Below are 18,027 nucleotides of genomic sequence, written 5' to 3'. Positions count from 1 at the left end.
AGGAGCCTCACATTAGTATATCTGAAACTCTAGCTAATAAACCCCAAGGACCCCTCTGTCCCCACCTCCCCAACATTTGGATTACAAGCATTTGCTACCATGCCCAAATTTTTACTTGTGTCCTAGAGATCTCAAACTCAGGGTCCCGTTACTTGTGTAGCAAGCTCTTAATCAACCGAGCCATCTCTGCAGCTCCAAGTTAAACATTATGAAGTATGAGCAGAGTGTACCTTTTTTGAGACGTTTCCCACCTAGATCCAGCTACCATGCTTGGTTGGAGTTAATCTTAGTGCTTCTCTTGCACCGTGTTCTGGTGTGAGGTGTAACCACCAAGGCGCTCATCTACCACCTTCTTTGTGGACAGTCAGCTTCTTTCTTTTCCTGTTGTGAACAAAGCTACAGGGAGCATTCAAGTGCTTTTCTCCTGGTAAGGGCTGCACTGGGAAGAAGGGACTTTCTATACTCTGTGATGGGGGAGGGGTGAGTGTGTAGGCTTCTCAGTCAGGGTGTGTAAACAGCATTACTAGTTGATCTTCAAAAGCAGAGTGTGAGTTTAACTTCCACTGTGATTTGAGTTCTCAGTGACCCACACTCCTTTGACATCTTGGTACTGTCCTCTAATTCTGTCTTTGCAAATCTTTCCTGCCCACACATGCCTTCCACGTTGGATTATCCAGTATAGATCTAGCATACTTCTACCCACTCCCTCCAGCTCAGCCTTGCTATAGACCATGGGCAAAAAGGAACTATGTCTGGTAGAGAACTACAACCTTCACTGCTGGTAGAAAATTCTAGAAACAATTGTAGGTTTTAAATTGTGTTCATTTCTCAGTACTGTGATGAAGTCTGACATCAGCCCTCCGTCTTGCCCTAAGGGTCACCATTTACCCAGTGTGTCTGCGATGTGTGCATTACCAGCTAGTAGCTGTCTCCGTCATGAGACGGCTGTGGTGAGACCATCTTGCGTTTGTTAAATTAGTTCTTGTTTTATTTACTGTGACCCCAATGGACAGAAATGATGGTATTGGCTATCTGAAAACTTGAATGTTCCAAAGAGAATATCTAAGACAGAATAAGTTTATCAGTGAATCATGAAGACAAAAGAAAAAAAAGATGCCAGTTGTTGTTGTTGTTGTTGTTGTTTTGTTTTGTTTTGTCACACTTCAGACTGTGAAATTAATGGTCCTACTCAAAGAAAGGATGGTGGATTTGAGTGGCCAATAGAAAAGGTGTTCCAAGCAGTAAGGGTGTACTATGCCAAAAAGCTCTAAATTTCTATGTGGACTTCAGCAAGAGATCTCCTGGGGCCAGGGCCACTCACTAAAAATAAGGGTTGGAGTCAGAGAGTCATCAATGGGACTGGACTGAAACTGTAAACACCACTGGATGGGCTTGGCCTGCACACATAGGAAACGGCAGTGTGCAGAAGGCTAGCACCTGCCTGAGGTTTCAGGAATCTCCTAGGGGTTCTGATGCATCTCAACAGAGATAAGGAGTCCACTAAATTTTGGAGTTTCTAAATATATAAATGAAATATGTTAGAATGGTAGCAAAAGATAAGAGTGAATGATACTGATGCAGAGTATTCCATTATATGGGTAAATGCATAAAATTCATAAAATAAGAATGCATATTGAAACCCAATGGTCAGCTGCAAAAACAAACAAACGGAAGGGAGCTGATGGAGGAGGAGACACCGGCAACAGATAGCTGTGTCTGTAAAGGTGAATGGTGTTGGGTGAGGTATCAGGAGGTTCTCAATCAAACAAAAGAATGTAGAAGAGAAGCGGCAGACTGGCTGTGGCAGAGAGATAACCAGACAACAGATTTTATCCCAACTATGTCGACAGTTACATTCAATAGAAAGTGACCGATGTCTTTCAACTACAAGACCGAGAAAGCACCCCTCCCCCCACCCCCAGAGAAAGAAGCAAGAGTCATGTGTCATTAAATGCACCAATTTTCATGCAGCTGAGGTCTAGAAGACCAACTGAGGAATGGCCTCAGTTACAAAAGGTATTACATCTCTCTTAGTTAGGGTTTTACTGCTGTGAACAGATACCATGACCAAGGCAACTCTTATAAAGACAACATTTAATTAGGGCTGGCTTACATCAAGGCGGGAGCATGGCAGCATCCAGGCAGGCATGGTGCAGGAGGAGCTGAGAGTTTCACCTCTTGTTCCCAAGCCAAATAATGAGAAAACTAGCTTCCAGGCAGCTAGGAAGAGGGTCTTAAAGCCCACACCCACAGTGACACACCTACTCCAAGACCACACCCCCAAATAGTGCTGCTCCCTGGACCAAACATATTCGAACCACTACAACATCCCTGTCTTAATTCTATTGCTGTGATAAAACGCCATGACCAAAAGCAACTGGGGGAGGAGAGGCCTTATTTCATCTTACCACACGATGGAGTGCTGTGGGAAGTCACAGCAGGAACTCAAGGAGAGGACCTGGAGGCAGGAACCAAAGCAGAGGCCCATGGAAGAAAGCTTCTTATGGCTGATCCACAGCTTGCTCTGCCTGCTTTCTTAGACCCCTCAGAACCACGCCCCTGGGGGTGGCACCGCCCACAGTGGGCTGGGCCTTCCATCGTCAATCATTAATTAAGCCCTACAGACTTGCCTCCAGGCTGGGAAGGAGGCTTCTTTTCAACTGAGGCACTGGAGGTGACTCTTCCCAAATAACTCTAGGTAGGAAAACAAACAAGCAAGCAAACAAACAAACAAAAACACAACCAGGATCTGAAACATTCTCAGAAGGCTGGAAGACCACATGCTGTCCTCCGAGGCTGCAATACTTTAAGATAGCAAACCCAGAGTACAGAGCCTTGGGTATTGTGTTTGTTGATGTCTTCCAGGCTAAAGCAAGTCACAGAGCCAAGTACAAAGCAGTATGGAAAGGGACACAGAGCAGGGGGTGCTGGTATCAGGCTCAAACCCAGGGACAGCACATCTAGGCGACCCCCACATCGTTGCCAAAGCAACCGCCATACATTCCCAGGATCCACCTGGCTACCTCACCTTTACCTGGGAGAGGCTACCCATGTAAAACAGGCAGAACCCCTGAACTCGCTCTCTTCTTCCATCTTCTTCTACTTCTCACACCCCCCCTCCCTTTGCCCTATCTCCTAAATAAACCCCTCCACTTGGAACAGTTTGGTCTGGTCTGGTCTGTTCTAAGCTGCGCGCAGACGTCTAACAGGGGGTCAGGAGGTGGGGGCATTGTTAGAGCAGCCTTCTACACACAGTTCCATATGACTCACAAGAGATGCATGAAATAAGCAATAGCAATAGGCTAAGGAAAGGAAGAGAAAATAAGCATTGTGCAAGCATTGATCACAAAATTTGAGATGGCTATATAAATGTTACACAATGTAGACTCGCAAATAGAAACTGTTTATTAGGCAAAGTTCAAAGAGTATATCGAAGGCGAGCTACGGATAAAGAAAACAGCAGAAGGAAGTTAGTCTATGTTGCCAACAGACCCACAGTGAAAATCCAAGAATCAGTTGTGGGACACAGCTAGGGCCAGTGTGTGGGAGGAGCCAAGGCCAGGGGATGGGAGGAGCTAGGGCCAGGGGATGGGAGGAGCTAGAAAACAGGAAAGGTATCTCTTAGGAAGAGAAGTGTAAAGGTCTTAACAGCAACAACTAGACTTTCTACGCTGTGAAGCTGAAAAGGAAGTGCCTGTCAAACTCTAATTAAGTAGGAAAAAAAAAAAAAAAACAAGAGCCAATTCTGAGTTGAGAATTTTAGAATGAGCTGATAACCTTTCGGAAAGATTGGTTTATGAAAGTAAAGAGAAAATTTAAGTTACAGGTATTGTCAGGAATGAAGAGGGGATCTTACTGTACAGGTAAGAGAAGACAAAGAAGTATTGTCTTTTCTAGAAATCAACTCAGTAAGAGACTGGAGCTTTTCTGGAGCTAGTGCCTCATCCTTCATCATCTCTGGAAGCCTAGATAGGAGCCTGGAGAAGCCACCATCCTGTGTCCTATAAGCCACTGCTCGTTTTAGAACATGATGGTGCTAAAGTAACAGCAGATCCGTGTGGATCTATTTGTCATGCTGCAGCCACGGGTCACCTGATGCTGCAGCCATGGGCCACCTGGAAATGCGGAGAGCATTACTGGGTAAAGAACAGTCGTGTGGTTACTGTGTAAGTCCAAGCCCCAGAGTCAACAGCTACAAGGCATTTGAGAAAAGTCCAAATCCACAGACGCTCCTTCACAGGGGGCTGCAGCACTGACGGTGCAGATCTCATGTTGGATTATCTCTAGATGGTAGAGGTCATTTTTACAGAACAGCAAAAGCAAACGGCTGTTGTATAACCCGGGGCAGGATTTCCCAGGGGACACGTGGGGCAAGCATCTTGACGTGCTCACCTGTGCTGTTCCTTCAATGCTTTCATCGACAGACATCATCAAAACGCCACCGCATGACTACAACCCCATCCTCAAGTCCACAGGGCACTGTGACTGATCCTCCCATCACCCCACAGATCCCCACTCTGCTGCTGCGTGGATTTGCTAGAGGATAATGTAGCGGCATATGAACGAGTGACGCGTGGAAGCTGGGCTCGCTCATCCAACAGCTTCCTGTGCTACACCCATTAAGTGTCACGTGTTGCAAAAGGAACACAATATGTGTGGCCTGAAAACCCCCAGCTCCTAAGAAGGAACGCTGGCAGGCAGAGAAACCACCAAAGAAAATGGGACATTTTAATAACAGCCTCTTGGGTAGGATTCCCGGCCACTCGTTTCCCAGGAAGTTAATGTTGCACTCACAATTGAATTTCCAGAGAGGTTATCACCCCATAAAAGGTCGTCTTCCCCATGCCTCAGGTTTCTAAGACAACGCAAGGACTTACCCTTGCGCAGTTGGTGATCCAGTGTCAGAACAGACCCACAATTCCCAGGCCACCCTGTCTTTTCAGATGTCTAGAGATTGTAGATATTTAGAAGAGGGGCAGGGCAACAAAACATGTAACCAGTTAAGAAACTGGTGGATCAGGGAAGTGTCTAGAGACAGAGAGAGGGAGGGAGGGGAGGAGGGAGGGAGAGAGGGAGGGAGGGAGATACTGAGAACACTGGCTCAAGAAAACCTTTGTAAAGGAAGAGAAATAGAGGCTTAGAAGAAAAATACCCCCATTCCCATACTTTATTTGGCAGAAAGAAAACCTGCCAAGGAACCATTTCCATATCCCCGACACGCTATTTTTTTTTCAAGCTTTCTTTTTTTAAGCTTGGCATTAACGTAGTATTCTGGTTTTAGAGCTACCCAGAATATTCCAGACTTCACTAGTCTGAACCAAAGAAAAAGACCATGTTTACTTTTCCATTAGTATCCAATAAGTTTCAAAGAATGAGTTCCATCTTGACGTTTTCTTACTTTCATGTAACAACACATCTTAGCCATATGTCCCCTCTAGTAGGCTCTCTGACCTTCCCACTCCTCCCTTCCCCCCCCCCAGCCCTAGAGCCCCCTTGTACTTTAGTGTTCTGTGTTCTTCTCCTCTGCCTTCCACACAGGAGTGGACAAGTGCCATCTTTATCTTTCTCAGCCTGGCTTATCTCACTTGCATTACCATCTCTCTATCCATTTTCTTGATCACGACATCTGTTCTTTATGTGTTTGCACACATGAACCACATCTTCTCTGTACATCCATCTCTCAATAAACACCTGGATGATTCTCTCTCCTGGAGGTCATGAACAGTAGTACAGCCATAAGCTTGGCTGTGCCCGCATCCCCGTGGCACAGTGACTGGACTTATTCAGGTGTTACCCAGGAGTGGAATAGCTTTTGAGTTGTGTGAAAAACTTTGTACCAATTTCCACAGTGGCTTTGCCAGCTAAAGTCCCACAGCAGTGGGGAAGGGCTTCTCTTTGTCCACATCCTGGCTGTCATTTGTCATTTTTCTTCATGAAATGGAATCTCCCGGTGCCTAGGGCATTGGACATTGTTTCAGGAATGTCTTGGCCTTCAGTAGTTCTTTGTAAAATTCATTTGCCTGATTGTTGATTGGATTACTTCTTCTTTGGGTTCATTTTTCTTTATAGATTCTAGATATTAATCTTCTGTCAGGTGACTCCTGGCCAAGGTCTTATCTCTTTGCTCGATTGTTTCTTTTGCTGTAAAGATTTTCAGTTTGATATAATCCCATTAGCCAGTTCTTGTTATTGTTTCCTGAGATGCTGGAGACCATCATCTTATTTATAGGCTAAGGTGTTTTTGCCTCTTCTAGTAATTTCCCAGTATTACAAGTGAGTCGGTGACCCATTTTGGATTGATTTGTGTACCTGGCAGAGGTAGGGATCAAATGTTATCCTTCTACGTGTAGATGCATTTCCCAGCATCGTTTGTGACAAGACAGTCTTCTGTTTCCAGTGTATTTTTAAAGTCTTATTTTAATTGTATGCATGGGGGGGGTGCATATGAACACAGGTGGCCTCAGAGGCCAGAAGAGGACATTAGGTTCTCATGAGCTGAAGTTATAGGTGATGGTGAGCTGCCTGATACCAGTGCTAAGAACCAAACTCTAAACTCTGTTTAATCAATGAGACATTTCTCCAGCCCTTCAATATATGTTTTTTTAAACACAGTCAAAAATCAGGTGGTTGGAAGAGTGAGGGTTTGTTTCTAGATCTTCTACTGTATTCTATTGGTCGACCTACCTGTCTGTATTAGTCACTATGGCTCTGTAGTATAGTTTGAGGTCAAGTACTGTAGTGCCCCCAACATTCTCCCCTCACCTCAGGATTGTTTTAGATTTCCAACATATTTTCTGTTTGTGTATTTTAAGATTGTAAACAACCAATCTAATTTTCAGAAATTAGTCTTTTTTTCCCCATGGTTGCCCCTCTTCCCAGTTGTTTGAAGGATCCTGAGGATGCTATCTCAGTATGCTCAGGAACAGACTCTTGATTTCCTGCCTCTGCTGCTTCGAACTCATGAACTGCCAATCCTGAGGACAGAGTTCTGCCCAATGGCCACTGGCACCCACCCCATCCAGTTGGGAAACATTGTTTTCATCTCTATTTTTTTTTTAACTAAAACATGGGTTACTTCTTTCTTCCTCATCAAATAACCAAATAACACAGTTGAAATTTTGCCTTTTGGGGGATGCTAAAATATTGGAGGTAGTGGAATTACAGTACAAAGAATGGCTTCCACCCACCACAAGAGCCCACATCTGTCCTAGGGATGGTGACCAGGCCCACTGCAGCCTGGCCTTCCTCTACATGGCCCAAGTGAGACTCCTCTCTTCCAGAGATTACTGGCAGGGGTGATACCTGTTCCTCCCCCAACCACTTCACAAGACTTTGCTGGATGCCTGTTATGTTCCAGTCACAAGACCTACAAGACATAGCAGGGACCCAAACAGGCCTGGACCAGGAAAAGGTCAGGCTATAAGGGTTGCTGATATAGATGATCTGTCAAAGCCAGGAGCCCAAAAAGACCAGTGAAACTAAGGCAGGGACAGTAGAGACAGGCAGGTGAAAGGTGAGGTTGGACAGGAAGGCAGCAGCCACACCTGTACATATTGCAAAGCCACTGGGTGGTGGGGTAGCTCAGGTACAATGACTTGTTACGGGAATGTCTTGAGCAGAGACAAGAATGGTGTGTTTTGATCTTCATTTTAAGACTCCAGCAGCCTCGTGCAGAGTGAATGGGAGTGGAAGCAGAGGGGCAGGTATTGTCTCAATGACCTTTGCAAAGTCTGATGGTGGTGTAGTCCTTAGTGCTGCTGGAGTAGGTGTGGATCCATTTCTAGATATTTTTGGAGGTAAATCAACACAGTTTGCTGATGAGTAGGCTGTGATTCAGGTAGGCTTAGAGGTTTTGAGGCCACCTTGGGCAGTTGGGCTCTGATGAGAGCATCAGATAATAGTCTGTACCTTTCCCAAAGTTTGACTGACACAGTGTTAAGTAGTAACCTGAGAGCAGCAACAGGGGGCACCTGGGCCAGGCCCTGTCAGCGGGCCACCAAAATGTTCTGACAACCTGGTGATCTACCCTCCTTAGCCCCAGCTGGGTCTCCTGCCACATCAACCTTCATGCAGGATTAATGTTTTTCATCAGAATTTCTACCCAAACAATTGCCAGGATGTACAGGTGGTGTTTCATTCATTGGATCATTCATTCAAGAAAAAGCTTATCGGTGCAGACCATAGTAGGACTTGCCACTGGCTAGTTGTGAGGCCTTGAACAGGTTCCCTGGGCTTGTTATGATTCAGTGTCCTTAGCAGTGGAACCGAAGAGCCACCAGAAGGCTAGAGTACTCCTGTTCTCAGCAAAGCCTAGTGTGTGTGTGTGTGTGTGTGGTGTGTGTGTGTGTGTGTGCGCGCGCGCGCGCGAGCACGTCTAATCACCTTTGACTTCCAGTCTCTGAGGGCAGAGAATGCCTCTTTGAACCCAAGTTGAATCTCTTTGATATAGAAACAATAGCACCCACGCTGAGGGCTTATTGGGAGGTGAAATCAGCCCCTTTACGCAGAGCTCGGTGTATTATGTTCCCTGGGAATAAAGGAATTCGAGTCTCCTCCGACTCAAAGGCTCTGTCTTCCTAGTTTAAATTGTACATTTTCACTTCTGCCATTAAACTGAGGCAGGAGGAAGGCCATCCTGACCCCTCCTCTCACAGGCTTGTGGTTTACAAATGAGGTTAGGGCTCTTGGGAGTTCCGGCACCATACAGTGTTGCCACAGAGGGAATGTGAATGTGGGCATCTTACCCCTCAGAGACAGTTTGCAAGACTCCATGTGTCTCTGATGCCACTCCAGCTCTTTTCCATCCTCTGAACCACTTCCTCTTCCTGCCCCCGCCTTGACCACACAGAGGAAGAGCACACGGGTGGACACTCCTGTTTCTATGGGAAGTGTGGATTCCATGTCTTCTTCTTTACCTTTGAAGCCAGCTGCGCAGTTTCCTTTGGCATTGTTCGCTCAGATGCTCTCAACCGCATCCCAGAGTTGGCCTTTCTCTGGCTTCTCCTGGTTTCTTGGTGTCCATCACTCTCTGGTTCACATAAGCCTTTGTGTCTTCACCTGTGTGGATGTGTGTCCCAGTAGGAACAGGGACATCTTAAGGTTCACTTCCAGTGTAGAAAGAAAGCTTGGTCCATGATGCCGATGAGGAAAATCGTAAAAGCAAGTGGGTTCCTGTGAAAGGTTCCTCAATGTCGAACTCTAACTCATCCTACTGCAGCTGTGGCTGAACCTGGTGGAAGACTTTTCCCTCTGGTGGTTCTGGGGAACTATGGGAGCAATACACGTATTCACGGGAAGCAAACTGGTGCACATGGCTGGCAACAGCAAGGAGATAATACTCCCATGAGACTAACAAGATACTTTTGGGTTGCAGGGAACAGATTCGACAAGGCCTAGAAGAGCTCCAGAAAGTTCTGCCAGGAGGAGACACTTACATGCATGAAGGATTTGAGAGGGTAATTTCCAGACAGTTTTAAACTCTTGAGTATAAAGCATCACACTGGACTGTCCGTGTAAAGATTATCTGTGGTGATATAACGTGTGCATTAGGGGAAGAGGGCACAGCGTCCCCCCTATGCTCATTGACAGCTACATTCAGAAGAACGAAGGGAGTGGCTGTTTCTCCTTAACTGACACTCATGAAGAGCTCACTAGCCAGTGCTAAGATGTCACTCACAAATGGTGCCACACACAACTCCCTTCAGTTCCCAAAGTAACTTCATGGCTGGCAGCCTCAAAGGCTGAGATGGAATTTCAGTGCCTTTGGCTTTAAGGAAAATCTAAGACTCAGAAAAAGATCTCCACCTATGTCAGCAATTAGCTGACTTAGCTGCGACAGTCACTTAACCTGGATATCAGCACTGGCATGTGGCGTGAGACCTGGGCAAGTCACATTAAAAATCATGACAGCCCTGCCTGCATATGAACCCCAGCTCCTCAGGCCGACATGCGTGCTACTGGGCTGGCAAGCAGCGTTGTGTAGCTTATGGTCTAATGGCATCTTCATATGTTTTTCAGGCCAGTGAGCAGATTTACTATGAAAACAGACAAGGTAAGATTGTGTCATAAATCTACATTATGAAGTGTCTCATATCGTCTTGTTTGCTTTTGAAAGAGAATTTGTACATTTCAAAGTACATGTGTGACATGATCCATAAATCCTGTACATTCATTTATCATGAAGAAGGTGTATGAAAGAATGCCTGGAAAGATAGCTTATATCAAGTCAAATTCTCCCATGCTGTGCCAGGAAACATTATATTAAAACAATTAAAATCTCAATATGGCTGCAGTCTGCAATTCCTAGCAATAGTTTTGCATGGTGAATTCATTAAGTTAATAAATACTTGGATGGGTTAGTAACGGCTTGGACTTTTGTGTCAGATTTAATTATCTTGTCTCTCTCTGAGCTCCTGTAACCGGTTGGATCTGATATTTAGATCAAGTTTGGCTTAAAGTCCCCTTCACTTAAATACAAATGCATAAAGTATGCTTAATAAAGCCTTAGAAAGAGAACACAATAGTCACCATCATTTTGGTTTTTATTAGTCTCCCTCATGGAGCGCATTCCAACATGTCACACTAGTCTCTTCGATGAGATTCCACATAACTGTGGGGACTTTCCTCCTAAATGCCACTTCCTGCTTGATTGTAATTAAACTGCAACAAGTAGGAGAGGCCTCAAACCCGCCGAGAGAAATCAATTTTCAGGACTGTTACTGGAAGTCTAAATAATATTGGAAGCATTCCAGTAGATTTTTCCAACAGCTGTAATACTTCTGGTCAGCTTGCAAATTCGAATAAATATTATGTCTTGGCATATTGTCGTCCAAGTGTGGCATATGTGGTCAGCTATGGCATTCAATGAGGACCAATACAGACCGAGTGTGGCATGTGCCCCAGGCATGCTGACCATCACTGGAGGTGTCTGCAGTGATGAGCTGGTTCAGCAGCCATGTCATAGGACAGCCTACCTTTCTAGATGAGGCTGGGAAACCCAGAAGTCTGAGCTTTCTTCATGCTGGAGTTGCAAGACTGTGATTTTCACCATGTTTGTTTTCAGTGACTGGGCTCATGAAGAGATAAAATCTCAGGAGTGAGTAGGGTATTCCTGGTGGTTCAGGATGAGTGACAGGCTCTTTGCTCTTTTGATCAGGATACAGGACAGCAAGTGTCATCATCGCTCTGACGGATGGGGAGCTGCACGAGGACCTCTTCTTCTATTCAGAGAGGGAGGTGAGTAGCAGCCATTAGGTCTCAGAGAGGAAACGGGACCTAGCGTGCAGCTCAGCACTAGAGTGTATGGTGTGTGCCTGGCGTGTGAGAAGACCAGGACCCTGCTCTGTATTCAGGCAAAACAACAGTTGTTGAAAAAAAAAGAAAAGAAAAAAAAACCTGAATGAAAGTGTTTCATATGTAAAAATAATCATAATAATTCACTTTTAAAGTCAATTTTCATGTCTTACACATGGAAAACACTTTCTTCCTTTCAAAAAAAAAAAAAGTCTACTATGCCCTTATCAAAGGTACTATATTACTTTAGCAGGTTAAAAATGCCATGTATGCATTTTAAACAATAACTGCTGGTACCAAATTTCTTCCCTTTTCCCTCATATTTTCTACTAAGGCAATAGAGGAGAGAGAGTCTTCTGCAATGCATAAGAACCAGTCTGCCAGGGTAACTTTTATATTCTTAGTCCAGGACCGAGCTGAGTGCTCGCGCGCGCGCACACACACACACACACACACACACACACACACACACACACGTGAACCACTCTCTAGTCCTCCGTATTCCGTATTTCTCCTATCTTCTTTTCTAAGGACTTTTTGCCCACTGTATTTTAAAAAGACTTTACAAAAATGTTTGCTTATTTTCTGTGTATGAGTATCTTGCCCACATAGATGTATTGCACCATGGTGCCTGTAGCAGTCCAAAGAGGGTGCCAGATTCCCATGAAATAGAGTTATGGACGGTTGTGAGCCATCATGTGAGTGAGGGTGCCCTCAGAAGCTAAAGGTGTCGAATCCCCTGGAGCTGGAGTCACGGCTGTGAGTGATGCTGGGTATCAACCCAGCGTCCTCTGGAAGAGCACCACATGCTCTTAACTGCCGAGCCATCTCTCCAACTCTCTCATAGCCTTTTCTTTATTCTCTCAAACCTTACTCCCCAAGAGGAGGGCCTCCCAAGTCCTCACCCCCTCACTGAGGAGTCACTGGCAGTTGACATCTATTTGGAGAGGGGGTCATTTTTTTTCAGAGATGTGGTCACCGGTGTGATATATATATATATATATATATATATATATATATATATATATATATATATTGAATGAGACCCAGTGAATCAGACCACAGATGTATTGAAGTCTCATTACAGACACGGGCTTGCTCAGACCCAGGTAGAAATTCACACAGAAGGAAAAGATATGAAATGGGGGTAGGGTAGGTACTGAAATAGTGTGTTAGCTCATTCTGAGTGTGTGCTGGCTACGCTGTAGAGACACACGAGAGAGCAAGCCTTACTGGGCTCTCCCATGAGATGCTTTCCTCTCCCATGAACACATGCCTGGCATGGGAAACACAAACTAACATGACAGATGCCCTAAGCATCTGAGAAGGAATACGTTTCTGTACTCTAAACTTAAAACTATGCCGTGGAATGTGACGCGGCTTATTCAGGCACCAAAGAACTGTCAGATCAAGTAAAAAAGCCCTAATAAGGGAAGAACTGAAATCAAACAAATGATGAGTTGAAAGCAGACGTTGGCTGGGAGCAATTTTAGGTGTATGGCACGTACAGACTTGGAAAGAGCTCGGGGGGGCTGATGCCAACACAGAAAAGTTCCCAGAGAAGACAGAAAGAGTACGAACCCTCCCATTCTCCGTGACACCCCACCTCCACCCCAAAGCTCCATAGAAGAGAGGAGTCCCAGAGTTGATGTAGATGAGGTTGGCTGGGCTGTGTCTCAAGGTTCGCTTTATTCTGAGTGCAGCAGGAACTATTTCCAGCATAAAGAAGAGACGTGCTCTGTCCCTTCTAGATATCAGTGTGAGAAAAAAATGGGTTGAGCTCCTCATAAAGGGAGAAATTACAGTCCAAACCAGGAAGCATATATTGGGCATTGGATGCTTCTGTTCATCGTCTTCTGAGCACTGGCTCCTGTGTTCCTGTGTTCTATCCTGAACACAGGAAATCTGGAAAACAAATACCAAAGCAAAGCACCTTTAATAAATCAAATATAACACTAAGCCAAAACCTGGATGTTTTTCAGAATGTTGCCAAATCAGTGATGAATGTCAAGAAGCTCCTGGCTCCTACTCAGACATGAATTTACCATTAAACCACTTTCCTCTGTGGCTGTGAGAAAGGTCTGGTTCATAGACGATGCGGACTGTAGGAAGGAAGCCTCACAATATCAGTGAGCTCTGCGCAGATGGCCACAGTTAATTCCCCGGACACTTTACAGAGTGAAGCCAAACGTCCACACAGGGATATCTGGTGCCAACAGCCACATTCATTTGTAATACTCTGTTGTCATCCTAAGCAGGAAAAAAAATATGCCAATAAGATCTACTTCAGCCTGGACATGTGATGTGATTAATCTGCCCCAGTCACTCCCCTTCCTCCCACATCGTCTAGAGCTGTCCCTCAAGTCAGTTTTGGCAGAGACCCCCTAAAGTGACCACTGCCCTCGGGTCCACATGCTTCACCTAAGCCCTTGATGGAATCCTGGCTCCTTGGGATCTAGCATACTTCTTTTCTGTGTCATCTGCCACACAGTAGGTGCTCAGGAAACACCCCATGGTTGATGGCAGTCTTAAAATCAAGAGGCCCCTGCCTTTATGGTTCCCCTTAATATCCTTTGTCTCCTCGATACAGGCTAACAGATCTCGAGACCTTGGTGCGATCGTTTACTGCGTTGGTGTGAAGGATTTCAATGAAACTCAGGTATGAACCTGGGTCTCCTTCTGGTTGGAAGTGTACTGTTGGGGAGATGAACACAGAGCACACAGCGTATCGGGGCGCATGCAGAACACACAGCCCTTAAGTAGGATGTTCCTCTAGGAAGCTCAGCAAGGAAAAGTTTCTGGCCATGTGAAGAATTCGACATCATCTTCTGAGGTTTCTGGGGTCTTAACACAGACCACCCAGAGCACACCTCACTTGTTTAACTTTCTGGGTAACATTAAGTCACCAAGGTGTTCACACAGCTCTCAATTCATTGACTTAGAACACTCTCAAAAAACTTCCATTTGACAAGTACAATTTATCTTTTCCAAGTGACAAATTTTCTTTGCTCATTAAAAATGTGATGCATTTTCAATACCAAAATGTAAGAATGGTTAGAGATGTGTGCGCAGATACAGGAAACTGCTGACATCCTGAATAAGAGCTTTTCTGAGTGGCTCCTTACAGTGGCACCAAATTTTCAGTGAGGTGTGAAGTAAGTAACAGGATCGCAAAGCAATGAGAATACTCCTTCCCACTTCTAGAAAAAACAAACATACGAATTTGCATTTAAAAAGTCTATACATGTACAACTGTCAATTAGGATTAATTAGAAATACATAAGTAGAGATTAGTCATGAACAGGCCTTGTTTTCTTTCATTTTAACTCTTATGGCTTCCTAAATTTTTAAAGAATTAGTGTGTTACTTTTGCAATCAGTAAAAACAACAAAAAACAAATGTAAACCTGGCACGGCCCCTGCAGTCCCAGAGCCATGAATGTTGGGGGCCCCTGGTCAACTGTTCCTTGTCCTTGGTCTCCTGCCTCATGAACCAGACGAAGCAATGAGCCTGCCCTCGGTGTGAAAGGTGGGGATCCCTTTCATCAGTCTGGTGCAACAAGGGCCTCAGTCTGGTTCTGAAGTTACTGAGAGGACTGGAGTCTGTTTGATTTGGATAAATTTACAGGCAGATATCTGGGTGAGAAACAAGTCAGAGGTCCTCAAATCTACAAATATATCACCCCAAGTTGTGTGTTCATCCAGCTAGGCAGTCTTACCTCTGCTCCCAAGAAAGAAAAGATTCAAACAAAATGCAGGAGCTGGCACCTCCCCTCAGCCTGCTCAAGGGGTTCCCAGTTAGCCTCCTACTGCTGAGGGTGGCTGAACCTGCTGAAGGCTCCAGGTTCCTCTAGATTCAGAACATTGGTGACCCCCCCGCCCCCCAGTGCAGTACATAGTAACTTTTCTGAGTCTTCCAAGTCCATGCCTGACATGTCTCTGCATGTTTGTGTGTCTGTCCTCAGCTGGCTCGGATTGCAGACAGTAAGGACCACGTGTTTCCTGTGAATGACGGCTTCCAGGCCCTTCAAGGCATTATCCACTCAGTGAGTACAGGCTTCTCCCGAAAGGCTGATCTGTTCCCCACCCTCCAACTCTGCTGGTTTTCTGCTTGAGAGAACATTCCTTCACATATCTTTGCGTCTACTATGTCCTAAGTCTGCCTTCAGCCTTTCAATCACGGTTCTTTTCTCTCTCCTGTGCCAACTCTATCCTACAAGTTGAAGGACCCTTACCTGGCAGCAAGCCAAACCTCAGGCAGCCTTTGTTCTCAGAGTCTGCGCTTGACTGACTCCCAGCAGACCCATGACTAAACATAGTTACCCATAAGCCCAGACAACACCTTTTTTTGTAAAAAAGCACACAACTAGTAAGTTACAAGTTAAATAATTACAAAGTAAACATCTCACAGGAGTTACACTTGCCATACAAGTCAGCGCGGAGATCATTTCTAAGACACTCCACTGTGTCAGCCAAGGTGGACCCTGAAGCCCAAGCACCTGGAATACCTTAGAACATTGATGTCTGTAGGCAGAAGTTTTCAGAATTTTGAAAAACAGGCTTACTTCATACTGGGAGTGGCTGTCTTAAATATGTTCATACTTCACTAAAAAGTGGGAAGAACTGGGAAAAGAGAGGAGTAGGAGATCCATTTATTAGTCCATGAGGGGGAACTCCCTACATTAAAGAATGTTTGGATGGGCCAACAGTATGGCTCAGTAGGTGAAGGTGGTTGCTGCCAAACATGACGTCCTGAGTTCAGTCCCCAGAGAGCCCACATGGTAGAAGCAAAACCTGTTTCCTCTAACTCTCCTCTCAACTCTGTGTGCGTGTATAAAACTTCCTGGGATTAATGTGGCAATCTTGGTAATATAAGAACCAGAACTCGGGCACTGTGTGAAACAGTCACCTCCTACTGCAGAATATTACCAGCAGGATTCAGAACCACTCTTCGATCCCGTGAAAGCTGTGTAGGGACGGGGTGCCTCGTGAGAAGCTGGGCTGACCGGATTGTTGAAAGACCCTGAAGGAGGTGGGAGGCACAGGGGAGAGGGAGCCTGATTTCAACCTCCTTTCCAGAGGCAGGAGAACAGCAGAGTTTATCCAGGGGTGGTGATGGCAGCCCTGACTGTGGGTGGCTTTCGAGGTAGTGGAGGATAAGCCAGCACATGGGCCTGGAACAAATTGGCAAAAGCATCCAAGGGCTTTAACTGTACCTGCAGACAGCCGGTGGTACACTGAAGCACTTGTTTTACTCTGACTTTCAATTAACATGCAATAATTTCTGGGGTCTAATGTAATACTACCAGTTGTATTTTCTGACTTCTAACCAAGCCCAACCATGCTTAGCTTCTGAGATCACAAGAGAGCAGGCAAACTCAATGTGGAATAGCTGTAGACATGTGATGTCTCAGTGCATAGACATGGCTGTAGACATGTGATGTCTCAGTACATGCACACAGCTGTAGACATGTGATGTCTCAGTACATGCACACAGCTGTAGACATGTGATGTCTCAGTGAATACACACAGCTGTAGACATGTGATGTCTCAGTGAATACACACAGCTATAGACATGTGATGTCTCAGTACATGCACACAGCTGTAGACATGTGATGTCTCAGTGAATACACACAGCTCTAGACATGTGATGTCTCAGTATATACACACAGCTGTAGACATGTGATGTTTCAGTGAATACACACAGCTCTAGACATGTGATGTCACAGTATATACACACAGCTGTAGACATGTGATGTCTCAGTACATGCACACAGCTATAGACATGTGATGTCTCAGTACATGCACACAGCTGTAGACATGTGATGTCTCAGTGAATACACACAGCTGTAGACATGTGATGTCTCAGTGTATACACACAGCTGTAGACATGTGATGTCTCAGTGAATACACACAGCTGTAGACATGTGATGTCTCAGTGTATACACACAGCTGTAGACATGTGATGTCTCAGTACATGAACACAGCTGTAGACATGTGATGTCTCAGTGCATGAACACAGCTGTAGATATGTGATGTCTCAGTGAATACACACAGCTGTAGACATGTGATGTCTCAGTACATGCACACAGCTGTAGACATGTGATGTCTCAGTGCATACACACAGCTGTAGACATGTGATGTCTCAGTGCATACACACAGCTGTAGACATGTGATGTCTCAGTGAATACACACAGCTGTAAACATGTGATGTCTCAGTGCATGCACCCAGCTGTAGACATGTGATGTCTTGGTGCATGCACCCAGCTGTAGACAGTGGGATGTCTCAGTGCATGTACACAGCTGCAGACAGTGGGATATCTCAGTACATATACAGCTGTAGACAGTGGGATGTCACAGTGAATACACACAGCTGTAGACATGTGATGTCTCAGTGCATACAGACAGCTGTAGGCATGTGATGTCTCAGTGCATGTACACAGTTGTAGACAGTAGGATATCTCAGTACATATACAGCTGTAGACAGTGGGATGTCACAATACATTTACACAATGTACACCGATCAAACCAGGGGAATTAGTATCTCCATTGCCATACCTATTTTTTGTGTTTAGAGTCTTTGAGCTCTTCTAAGCCATGTACATAGGAGTGTAGAGACACCAGAGATGGTGACCCAATCACAGACCCACACCAGGACAGCATCTGAACAGGGCTAGATTCTTTTCTCTGTTGAAGCCCTCATGAGCTGCATGCTCAGGGTCCTTCACAAGTCAGC

At 45.2% G+C, this 18,027-nt stretch overlaps 1 protein-coding gene across 1 annotated transcript in view; it reads left to right on the top strand.

Annotated features, from left to right (window-relative positions):
* The window catches only part of Antxr1 (ANTXR cell adhesion molecule 1), a 196,633-nt gene that overhangs the window by 37,754 nt on the left and 140,852 nt on the right, over positions 1 to 18,027 (top strand). The window contains 5 exon segments of the mRNA XM_034511386.2: positions 9,374 to 9,455; positions 10,018 to 10,051; positions 11,156 to 11,235; positions 13,883 to 13,951; positions 15,257 to 15,337. Of these exon segments, the coding sequence (XP_034367277.1) occupies positions 9,374 to 9,455; positions 10,018 to 10,051; positions 11,156 to 11,235; positions 13,883 to 13,951; positions 15,257 to 15,337 (346 nt within the window).

The sequence above is a fragment of the Arvicanthis niloticus genome, chromosome 9 (assembly GCF_011762505.2).
Source record: "Arvicanthis niloticus isolate mArvNil1 chromosome 9, mArvNil1.pat.X, whole genome shotgun sequence".
In the NCBI taxonomy this organism is placed as follows: domain Eukaryota; kingdom Metazoa; phylum Chordata; class Mammalia; order Rodentia; family Muridae; genus Arvicanthis; species Arvicanthis niloticus.
The sequence above is the reverse complement of the archived record's forward strand: the minus strand, read 5'-3'. Positions and strand labels throughout refer to the sequence as shown.